Consider the following 12,519-nt stretch of genomic DNA (forward strand, 5'->3'; position numbering starts at 1 on the left):
ATATGAAAACTCAGAATTGGACTAGATGGCCTTTCAGGGTCCCTTTCAACTCAAGTGATTCTGTATCACAAACATACACACAAAATCTCTGAGTGCTCCCACTGAAGGGCAAGGCTTCCACATTAAAGAGGAGCACTTGAAGAAGCTCCATGAAAGTGTGGGGTTCCCTCATTAGCGGAGCTTAGAACCATAGAATCCTTAGAGCTGGAAGAGACCTTTAAAGGTCATCTAGTTCAACTCCCCTGGAATGCATAGGGACATCCATGGCTCAATCACCCGAACTCCTTCACTCTGCATTGGGAAGACATTGCATCTTGCAGCCTCTACGCGTGAGGACAGAAATGCTTCCCCTTAGCAGCACGCACGCATGTAACCTTTACCTCTCTGCTAGATAATAATTAGTGGTTTTTATAAGGATCATTTACTAGAGGACAATGTTCCAAGTGCCAGTCCCATAATAAGGGGCATAAACACGGTGACAAATCCAGAAACCACGCGTGGCCAAACTTCTCCTACGGAGTCAGACGTGCAAAAGATGATCACAACTATTGGCTCGAAGGATTCCTGCTGGAAGTCATTGCCACCTGACTCTATCTGTTAAGATCCACGTGCCAGCTCAACCCAAGCCATCACATTTGGATGGAGATTTCCACCCACCGCCTTTGACCAACTCAATGGACACAATGGGGACAATGCAGCCCTGATAAGTTCGGTGGCTTCTGATAGCACTGATAGCAGTGTTGGCTATGGGGGCTTTGCTCGAGCCCAGACCCCACAGTGTCACTTCCGATACCCAACGCACTGATTACACCTTCCAGAAAATACACATTTTTTAACAACTAGAGGTGATTTGAACGACTTTGACTCCTATTGGTTGATTTTACTTCTCTCTCAGGACCTGGTTTGCCTTTGGTGTAGTGCAGTTGCCCAAATTTGGCCGTTTTAAGGCTGGATTTTCAGACAAGGAGCTCAGAGCCCCCAGACTGCCTTCTTTCTGCTGCTCGTTTCTTCTTCCCCATAATCTCAGCAATAAAACCCAGCCCAGGACACCCTATCTCCGGGCTGGACTTTTCACCTGCAGATAATCTACCAGGAATGCAATTAACCTCATATGCATAACAACACTGCAGTGAAATAACAACACTTCCACACAAAGTGAAGCAAAAAAAAAGGAAACCCAAAACCAACACTTCTTTTTTTTTTTTTTTTCTTCTTTTCGGTTTGCGAGGCAAACAGCCACCCTAATAAGGAAAAAAAATCCTGCCAGACACCCAAATGCACCCTTTCAACCTTACAAGAAGCCCCAAACTCACCCCAAAAACACACCACCGACCCCCCAAGCCCCTCTCCTCCTCACCTCCTGCTCCCTGAAGGACTGGTTCTGTGAGTCGATCACCCGGATAGTCCTTTTGATAGGGAGCAATCCCCCGAGCTCATCGTGAGCAACCATGGCGAAGCCCCCCCTCCCTCAACGGACTGCTCCGCCGTCCGCGCTCATCCCGTCTGAGCCCGCTGCCTCGCCGCGCTCCGATCTCACCGCTGGGGGCGGGGGCCACAGCCGAGACCACGCCCCCTCTCCCCGCATAGCCACGCCCACTCGACACATGACCACGCCCACCTGCGCATAGCCACGCCCCTTCATTCTGAGGTCCCCCTGCCGGTGCTCGGGGGATGAAGACTCAATGGCGTCTTTACCTGCGCTGTTTCCCTCCCCAGATCGGCTTTGCCTGCGCTGTTTTCCTCCCCCAAATCGTCTTTCCCTGCACTGTTTTTCCTCCTAAAGCCCCCAAAACAGGGAGCTCTGAGAGGCTCTGCTATAAGGCAGAATGATGGCAGCACCCTTAGAAGGTCAAGAGGGGCATTCCGTCACTCTGTGTGATAGAAAATGCTTTGGAAAGCTGTGATTTTCCACTCTTTGTGCTGATAAAAAGGTGAAGCAAAACATTTGGGTAGTGAGGCTCTGGCACAGGTTGCCCAGGGAAGTGGTGGGTGCCCCATCCCTGGACATATTCAAGGTCAGGCTGGACGGGCCTCTGAGCACCTGATGGAGCTGTAGGTGTTCACTGCGTGGAGTTGGATCAGATGACTTTTAAAGGTCCCCTCCAACTTCAGGGATTCTGCGATTCTGTGTTTTCTGGTCTTGTTTTCCTTTTCTCTCTTTTTGTTCACCATCTCCCAAGGGCAACGTGCTCCTCCCGATGGCAGCGTAAATCATTTGCTGCTGCAAATTGTGGGGGTTTTTTATGTTTTTTTTTTTCTTTCTTTCTTTCTTTTGACTCTCCGTGTTCAAAAAGCTGAATTCTTGTCTAGACCTGTGCTTTGAAGTCTGCTCTCAGCTTTCAAGGCCGTGCTGGCACAGCTCTGCTAGCCAGGGGCTGAGCCTCTCCCCCTCTGCTAACAGGGCAGCCTGTCCTGGCAGGCCCGGCTTTGGATGCGAAGGGTTTTGTACTTCTGTTTGTTTGTTCAAGTTATATTATTCCTGGCACTGCTGCAGATCTCCAAAGTAAAAGGTCTCTTGAGCTGATAAAAGTACATGGAGTTTATTTGGTGACTGCGTGGCTGCTTCTAGCTGCTGTTTGGAGGGGGAAAGGTGGCAGGAGGATATAGTGATAGGACAAGGGGGGATGGCTTTAAACTAAGAGGGGAGGATTTAGGTCAGATGTTAGGAGGAAAGTCTACTTAGAGGGCAGTGAGGAACTGGACAGGCTGCCCAAAGAAGTGTGGGTGCTTCATCTGCAGTTCAAGGCAAGTTGGATGGGGTGGTGGGCAAGCTGATCTGGTGGGGGGCAACCAGCCCATGGCAGGGGTTGGGGCTGGGTGGGCTTTCAGGTCCCTTCCAACCCAACCATTCTGTGGTTCTGTGATCTTTAAGGTCTCTTCCAACTCAACCATCCTATGATTCTATGATCTTTAAGGATATTTCCAGCCCAACCATCCTACCGTTCTATGATCTTTAAGGATATTTCCAGCCCAACCATCCTACTGTTCTATGATCTCTAAGGACCCATCCAACCCAGGCCATTCTATGATGTGATTCTATGGTGTGTTAGGATAAACCTCAGCTGAGAGTGGGACATTTGGGATCATCCAACACAGGATTCTCAGAAACTCAAGGCACAGTGAGTTTCCATAGACTCTCTGATGGGGCCAATCCTGATCAGTGAAGTCAACTGTTTTTAAGACAACAAATAACCAACAGGACTGTGACTCTGGCAAACCATTCACTGAGTTTGATTAGGGTTTTGGGGAGTATCTAAATGCCTGTTTCCCCTTCTAACCTAAAGACAAAGGTTTGTTAAACTCACTTTAAAGATCCAGGATCTGTGATCTAGGGGCTGAGAGGGGGGGACGCTTATGAACCCAGACAGGCACCTCTTTCTTCATAGATGTAGATGGGCTGTCAATTAAAAATAGGACACAAACAACCAGGACCCTGGAGGGAAGGCATGGAGCAGTCACATGCACAAAGGCAGCACTTACACGAGTCTTATTAGGACCAGAACGTGATGTCCTCCTGTGTCCTGAAGCACTTCATGCCATATTAAGTGTTTTCTGTGACGTAGGAGTTAAATTGTTCCCCTCCTTTCAGAGCCTTCGGGGAAGGGACAGCTCATGGGCAGGGAGATCCCTGTTTCTGCATGACACCTGGTGAGGTTGGCTCATCCATGGTGATGCAAGTCCTGGCTGATGCAGACTGCTGAAGTCATGTTATGGAAACTTAAAGCTCTGGTCTGACACACTGGGGCTCCCTGTTTACCTCCTGGTATGGCACATGCAATGGGTTATGTGCCCTGGACATTGGGTGACATGCCCTAGAAAATGAGTTATTGCCCTGGATGAGGTTGTTGCCCTGGACAATGGGTTATTGCCCTGGACAACTGCCCTCTGTTCAAAGCAAGGGCTTTAATACAACACAGTGAACAGCAAGTATTTCCCAGCTGCCCCTATAGCAGATGGGATGATTTCTGTACATCAGCTATACACTAGAATAGACCTCTGTGTAGATCATCAAGAGCTGTTTCAGGGTAAAATCCAACTGCAAGTAGAGCTGTAATGGGTGCTCCCTGAACAATGTGCAACACTGAGCATGCAGAGGAGAGAATAAATTTGGTGAAGCTTAAAGATTGCAAGGGTAGAAGGTGAGCTTGCACGAGTTCCCAGGCTCATGCTGTTCTCTCTACAGCAATGTCATGAGTATGACCTTTGAGCAGCTTAGGGTGTGCTGTGATACCTGTGCATTGCTTCACTGCCTCTGCTCCACTTACAACACAAGCAAGAAGCAGTGAGCAAAACTGTGGTACTTCAATTAAAGCCAAAACGAATGAAAAAAGAAAGGAAAATCATTCCTTGTGCAGGAGAAGCAATGAAGCCTGACTTACGGATCTGTACCCTACACAAAATCTAGCCCAGATGGTATTTTTCTACCCAGCCGCATCTAGTTCTGTATTTCCAGTGCCCCCTTACTCCTCTGTCCTGGCACCAGATGCCTTTATGCCTTCTCCAACCCCTCTGGGCTCTGGGTAGGGTCTGGCCCACGCTGTGGATCCGAAGCCACGAGAATGCTGCCTGGCTGGTCGCTGCACGGGGTGACGGAAAACAGACGAGTTCTTCTTGCTCTCCTGCCAGTGGGTATTAATAGCATTCCTCACCTATACTCAAATGTGAATTTTCACTTCTAGGAGTGAAATACTTTGGTGACTCCTGTCATGCTATCATCAAATTAGGGAGTCAGGAAGAGTTGGAGTGACAGAGGAATCACCTGGACCTCACTGTTTGACACTCATTTTTAGCTTGGGTTTTTATTTCCATGGAGAAGAGTGGACTGCTGTTACACTGAGATGTTTGCCTGAAGTCCTGGGCAGCTTCACACTTACTACTTTCTTTGCTCCTGTGTGTTATTGTAGGTGGGGTTGCTACTAAATAAAAGTTACCTCGGGGGGTACTCACATGTTCTTTCGTTATTTTAGCCCCCAAAGTACTGTCAAATACATTTTAGATTAGAAATGATGAATTCCAGTTTCCAGTGTGCAGTTCCTGACTCATCTAACTTTTTACTGCTAAAAAAATACTCAGTTGCTTAAGCAACATGTGGTATCTGACTAGTGCCAGGGGGTGCCAAGCATGCTGTGCAGACCTCTCATGGCAGCAAGAGTGCTGCCCTACAGCTGAATCTGTCCTCCAGCCCCTGTGTCCAGGGTGGCCAGCACTCAATGACCTGATACTCTGCCTCTTCTTTTGGCAGCACTCAAGGAAATCGTGTGTGACAATGGCAGACAGATACAGTTAATATAAAATCCTAGCAGATCTGAATGTGACTTTCAGCCTATGTCCAAAGGAAGTTATTAAAGCACCCCCAATATCATCACACCTCAAGTCTGCCCAGGTTACACAGCCCCAGCAATCAGCCAGGGCACTTCAGGTTGCTTTGTTTTATACCTAACCCTACGAGAAGGATGTTTGCTGCTGCAGAAAGGAGCCAAGGACAAAAGATCTCAGTTCTGCCACTGCCCAGGGAGAAAAAGACCCAAGCTGGTGCACAACAGCAGCCCAGAGGCAGGGGGTATTCCTCAGTGGGCACTTTTCCCAGTTTTCACAGGTCTCGGATGCCTCCAACGTGACTGACATCTGGATTCAATTTCTTCAAAGAAAGAACCTGCGACATTTTAATCCCTTTGGCGGCTTGAAGTCTCGCAGAAAACGAAAGCATCCATTACATCCATGGCGTATTCATTTCCATTGTTGTGTACGTACAGTTTGAGATCCCGCTTACTAGGAACTGAAATCCAACTGAAAACTAACATTACAGCTATTCTTAATGTGCTATATATAGCATAACATGCAGAACATTCAAGGACTGGAATAAATAAGAACTCCACAGGCAGTCCTCTTCTGTACATTTTCACGTACCCGGAGCAGTCAGACCCCTGCTGCTGTACACAGCGTTGTTTACTGTCCACGAGCTGTGTTTAACATTCCACTCCCTGATATTTATATTCAGAGCCGAATTCGGAGCAGTATTCTGGAAAATGAGCAAAAGTAGGCTATGACCCATCCAGAGACTATTGGGTCATCTGAAATGTTTATGAGCCGGTCTGGAATCCAGCATTTATTTTGGATGGTGGGAGGTCACTATAATTAGCTGCCATTCAACTCCATTATCTAGTTATAAGTAGGAAAAAAACCCTATCCCACAATGCAGATTGCATTTTTACTGAAATATAACCTACAGCATTTTGCAGAGCTTGGTAGAAAGGGTTACTTCAACTGAATGTTTGTGCGTTCAGGCTAGCAAAGCAATTTCCATCTTATGAATATGAATGCAGCACCAGAAAACACAAACCTTCCAAGCCTGTGATATTATTAAACACAACATCTGCCCTAACAACAGGGTAATGGAGCAAGAAGTTGACTTCAGCTCCCAACCTGCTCACGTGCCAAATGTTGTTTTTCAGTTGCAAAGCGCAGCCAATGCCAGCGATGTTCGTTTTGATCAAAGTCTGTTTCCAAATACAAATTGGTAACTTATGCATGGGCACGTTCCTGCATGAATCAGACACGCCAATAAAATTCCCATAAAAGTCCTCTACAGCCGTTGTATCTTTGGGAGGGAGAAATGGAGGAAGGAGAGACTGTTTGTGTTCTTTCTTTAAAGCTTGTGGATATATATTCTAACGAAAGATGTTACAGCTGCAGTTTCTTGCATTATTTGGTGATGTTCTTTTGGCTGTGTTATCTGTGACTCAAGCCAAGCTGCTTCTGGGGATTCCGACCATGGAAAGACACTCACTGATGGCTCTTGGTGATCTGGACCAACAAGAATGCAGACACGTAGGGATTCTCTCTCCCCCTTCCTCTTCTTTCCTAGTCATTTTCTACCTTAAAAATGTTCATGGTTTATCTGCCTTCCCTGGGGAGATGGTCGCTGTCAGCTTTATCGTTACATCCTCTCTGCTGCCAACACTAGTACAGCTCCAGGGCTTGTTTGGGCTGGACTCCTCTCTCATCCAGGATGAGTAATATTCACACAACTGGTCCCAGAAGGTGAGTAAGGCTTGGAGAGGCCACAACATGGAGGTTCATGTAAGGGTCTTCACTACGACTTCACTTCCTCCGCAGAATCCCTCCTCCTAAGCCTTAAAAAGACATCCTATAACCACCAGAAAACACCATCCAGACCAGACGTGATTCTTCCAGTATTACTCAGCCTGGCTTCGTTTTGCCTCAGGTAAAATACACTATCACATCCGTGTATTCCTTGTCATACACTGAAAAGTATTTATGCAGTTGCTAACAAACATCAAGATACACACACACCTTCAAAAAACACAGACTCGCTTCCTCCCGTGAATCATTCACCACCTTAATTAACTGTGGGGTAATATGCAATCAGTTAGCAAAAAAGTAGCTCAGAAACCCACCTGAAATGCAAAAATACCTTTCAGTATCGCAGCATAAAGATCTGCTTAACAAATTCCTGTCCTCAATTTCTTGTTTGGTTCCCTGCACTGCAGTTCTCCCTTCTGCCTTACCCAGACAAGTATCAATAATGCATGTTGTATGGAAATGATCTGGGGAGAAAATACCTCCTTTTCCCCCAAAAGGAGTGTGTCCTGGCACATGAGAAGGGGTGGGCTCAGCACTGAAGGAAGCAGATGCCCTACCTGCCTTCTCAGGTTGTAATTTCTCACTCATATTTTGGTAATCTTCGGAGTGTTTTAGGCTGTATGTCAAAGAAGAAGCTTAACAGGCCTAAGAGATATGGTTCATTGTGGAGCAGGACTCTGGGGGCAAGGAGTAGGTTAACAAGACAAAATAAACAGGAATAGCCTGAGCACTGCAGACCGTCTGGGCTGGTGTGACCTCCCCTGTCATTTTGCATATCATCTTCCTGGTATGTGGAACAACTATCTACAGTACGTGAGTTTTAAACATCATTAAAGGACTGCTCAACTGCAGGTACACATCCAAATTAAATGAAACCTTCTCTACCTATATTTGAAAAACATTCAGTGGGTAGGGTGCCAGGTTTGGGTACTTGGGTGCTCCAAAACAAGATCACGATTCTACACTAGGTAGTTTTGTCAGCACAAGTATGTCTAATAGGAGAGTGAAAGCACCATGCAGGCAAAACTTGGTGACAAAACAGCAGCCTGTCAGCTGAGCTATATTTGCTGGGTGAGATAGTGCAGCTGAAATAAGAGATACATGATGGAGTTAGACACTTAATATAGACAAACTCTGAAAATCAGTTCCCATCTGTAAGATGGGGGTAAACAATGTATGACCTCACATATACATAACATCCTTAAATTATCTTGAAATTCTTTTGAGACCTTATTTCATTAATGAAACAGATACATCTGTGTCTGATGGAGCTAAATTTTAGCCTATGGGTTCACCCTCATCAAACCTAGACAGAGCAAAACATAATCTGTACTACTGCATAAGTGCGTGATGAGACTCTAAAGTCCCAGTGACGTGCTTTGGAAATGTAACTATAAATAGCTGATTGCATTGCTTTTAAAACTTTTAATAACCTTGAGGACTGGAATCAAAAAAGCCTGCAGAGGACAACCCAATCCATACCATTAACGTATTTTAACAAGGATACTAGAGTGTGTTTGGTGGGTGTGCCTCAAGCTCTTAAATATCCCCCAGAGCCTGACCCTTTGAAAACAATAAGGTAAAAAGTCAGCTGGAACAAAAGCTGCAGTCTGAACTTTGACTGTTTTAGCCTAGGGATTTCCCTTCTTCTTGGAAGATTCCAGTTAAAACTCTTACAATGTGAGTACGCAAACTACTGTTAATATTTCAGTTTTGCTTTCAAGTGATTGCTTTGTGGGAGAATCTCTCATTTATCCAATTTTATCCAACACCCAAAAACATAGCCCAGTTCAACAGAAGAAAAAAAAGAAAATCCTCTTCCCCGAGGGCTGCTTTCCTAGCAATAGCACTCCTATCTGCATCAGAAAACCAGGAAGACCTCAGAAACAAAACAAGCCCCAAAACACACTCACTTCAGAGGCATCAGCACTGCTGTGTCAGAGCCCTCTGCAGATAATCTTTTCCCTTCCCTACTAGGTAATCACAGGGATGGTCTTATCTGGAGCAGAAGATCTGGTCTAGAGCTGTGGAAGCCCAGAGTTAGGACAATCAGCCATGGAACACTGCCAGCAGTAGCCAGGCTCATAAAGTTAGACTCATAAATAATGCACAAATGCAAAGTAAGTGTCAGCAACAGAGGATGAGCTGGTCATTAGGTCAAGCAGGAAATTCCCCACTAACAAATTACTTTTAACTCCAGTTTATTAACTGTAAAACCCACTTGTTAACTCTCACCTCAATAGCTCCCTATTTCTCTTCCTTCCCTTCTTCAGAGAAGTGACGGTGAGATCTTCGGGGTAGATGGAGAGTTGGAAGCAGTTTCCCGTTCAGGAAACCAAGCTTGGGTTGTCGGTGGAAAGAGATACAACTCCCTACCCTCAACTTTTTAAGCCGCTTTAATCCTCAGCTTTACAGACAATTTACCACCCAGCCAGTCCAGCTTGTTTGCAACACAATGAAGTGCATTTGAAGGGGTTTTGCACAGTTTTCCTTCTCATCACTTGAAAATGCTTATGTTCTCGCTAAGTGCAGTTTACACACATTCATTTCACACAACACTAAAACTGAGGTGGATTTAGGATTCAGATGATTAAAAGAGGAGATCACAAGCAGTGTTATGGATATCCACAGCAGGACTCAGCCCACCCCAGAGGTGCAGCCAAGAGCGAACACAGCTGTACCTGTCTCTGAGCTCTTGATGGTGAAATGCAAACACAGAAAGTATGGCATTACCCATTACAAGCCACCGGGGTTGCACAATACTTAGAGCAATGTGTTTTCCTTACCTTAAAGTCAAGGCTGCAAAGACTGACAACATCATCATCTTTCTCTCGGCGTTTCCTCTTCTGTAAGAAATGAAACCAAGTTGTAACAGTGCACTTGATTTGCAAACAGAAACAAGGCTCTGTTTTTTGTTATAGTCAGCAGTAAACTTCAGCTTTTTGAAAGAGTTAGATATTGAGGGGGTCAGACTTGGTGATCGTTAGGATTTGAGGTCTCTAGGAGGACTCCAGATGATACCATATCTAATTCTCATCATGGTTAATCATCAGCTTGGCAGGGGTTCACGAGTGAGGGATCCATAGATTTTGTCCTGCATAAAGCAGTTTAGCACTAGGTTAGTTAAAGAGCTGTATGCATGTATGTGAGAGCTTTTGGATCACCTATTTAATTAATTACTGTGGACAGGGCCAGCAGACAGCTGTGGCTGAAGCATCCCTGTTAGGGATGCAATGGGCTAAAAGAGTAAGCATGTTTGTGGAAGAAAGATGAGGCTTTTGGCTGGGGTCCTCTCAGCTATTTTCCTTTCCAAAGAGCCGGTGGAACCATGATCAAAGACATCTGCACTGAGCTTCCTGATACCTCCCACTATCTGGGCTTCAACGTTATTTTTATGCCATCCAGATAATGGAAAACTAAACATAGATTCATCCTGTTAGACTGTGCCATCTTGGAAATCACCTGTTCTGGAAAAAAAATGGATCATGGCATAAATTGTTTGGTCACCCACAAAACAAGTTGTTGATTTTCATCCCGTGTCACTCAAAATTAAAGAATGAGTAGAGGCCATCTTCTTCCACTTCACTAAGAACAATGGAAATAAAAAACAATGTGTTTTGTCCCTGCCTATAGCAAGGGGGTTGGAACTAGAAGATTTTAAATGACCCGTCCAACCAAAACCATTCCATGATTCTGTATTGGTCTACATGTTATTGGCCTGTGTAACAGATTAGACATGATTAGACCTGAAGTGGAAAGAACTGCCTCTCAGCAGCTGCAGAGGGAACAACTACCACAGTTCTGCTCTGAACTTCAGCAGATTTCTGTTCCTTGTGCTCTGCCAGTCCAACAGATGCAAATAGGCAATTTCTTTTTTCTTAGAATTTAATAGTCTATTCAAATAACTTAAAAGGTTCAGCTTTAATAGATATTTATCATCATTGTAAGTGTATTTGACTGCAAGTATTTAAATTACTTTTAAATGTTGACCTGTCCACCTCCCATGGTTTCTCTGAAAATCTCATGCTGTTGAGGGGATGTCCAGGTTCCCTGGAGGGTTTTCACAAACCTATTCTCTGGTTTCCTAGTCCCTTCCTACCAGGTTAGGCTTTCATACCATTCTTAGGCTCTAATGTGTTTTCTCACCTGTCCTCCTTATGCTGGCTCTACCATTTAACTATAAAATTAAATACATGTATTTAATGGTGAGATATAGAAGCTCACTGACAAGTTTCTTTTATTTGGGGTTCTGGTGTGGTGGTGGTTTTTTTTTTTTTTTCCCCTCAGTTGATCAAACTGGCTCAATAATTGGATTCAACTACAAAGTTCTCCAGTTACTTCAAGCAGTGTTTCTGTTTTGTGTTTGGGAAGACAAGATACTGCTTCTGTCACGTCACTGAGCCCCTTCCCTGATACTTGCTAACTGCAGAGGAAAATTATTCTCATGTTAGACATTCTGTCTGACCAAATTGTAGCGCTGACATGGAATTAATGTCCCAGCACACTCCATACTTTTTGAACAGTACTTTGGCAGGCTTGAGAACACATGGAAATGCAGACATTTGTTTTTTAGGCTTAGTAAAACATTCAGGGTTGGTTATTTATCAAAACCTACAATAAAAGACTGCTATAACCACACCTTTTTGGTCTGCAGATTATTTTTCCCATATGTAAGTCAAAGATATTAGCATCTATTCAACAGAAGAGAACTTGCAACAAAGACACCACGCCTTTCTGGTCTGAATATTATTCGTTCCTTATGTACTTGAGTATATTAACATCTTTAACATACAGCTCCAGACCAAAGCCCAGACACGAAAGGAAGGCCAAAGTTTTGTTTTTAAACTGGCTAGACTTATGCAATAAGTATTGCATTGGCCGGACCCCATTTCCTTTGCCCAATATAGTTTTGTACAAAAACTTAGACGTTTGAGTACGGAGCCAGCTGTATCATTCCTGTGTGGTGCCAAAACAGAAACAGATTCCAGGAAAACTGCCTCCTCAGACTGCTCCAACCTGGGTGTTTAAAGCCACATGACAGAAAAGCAACGGCTCTGGTCCTCTTTTCTCACATTTTTGAGACGGTTGCAATCAGAGGTCTGATACGTTCACCTTCTCATGAAACTCAAGTGATGTGGAAAAAGTTACTTCGACGAAAGTTATTAAACTGTAAAAACCGTGAGACCTGATTTAGGCTCTCAAAGAGGTATTGTAAAGGAGAAGCATTAAAAAAGCAAAATCAGGAGGGGAAATCTAAATATTCATAGAATCTTTTGAGTTGGAAGGGACCTTTAGAAGTCATCTTGTCCAACTCCCCTGCAAGGAACAAGGGCATCTACATCTCCATCAGGTTGCTCAGAGCTGTCCAGCCTGACCTCAGATGTCTCCAGGGACACCACTCTGGGCAACCTGTTC

The 12,519-nt window shown here is 44.8% G+C and overlaps 1 protein-coding gene across 3 annotated transcripts in view; it reads right to left on the reverse strand.

Moving 5' to 3' along the window:
- NET1 (neuroepithelial cell transforming 1) overlaps nucleotides 1–12,519 on the reverse strand; it is a 52,009-nt gene that overhangs the window by 9,915 nt on the left and 29,575 nt on the right. For 2 of the 3 annotated variants that reach the window (XM_015284280.3, XM_015284331.4), the window contains exon 3: nucleotides 9,891–9,950. In XM_015284280.3, the coding sequence (XP_015139766.1) occupies nucleotides 9,891–9,950 (60 nt within the window). Of the gene's footprint in view, nucleotides 1–1,357; nucleotides 1,506–9,890; nucleotides 9,951–12,519 lie in introns of those variants that run through there. The other variant, NM_001030648.2, reaches the window with a different exon arrangement.

Source organism: Gallus gallus, chromosome 1, assembly GCF_016699485.2.
Source record: "Gallus gallus isolate bGalGal1 chromosome 1, bGalGal1.mat.broiler.GRCg7b, whole genome shotgun sequence".
Lineage (NCBI taxonomy): Eukaryota > Metazoa > Chordata > Aves > Galliformes > Phasianidae > Gallus > Gallus gallus.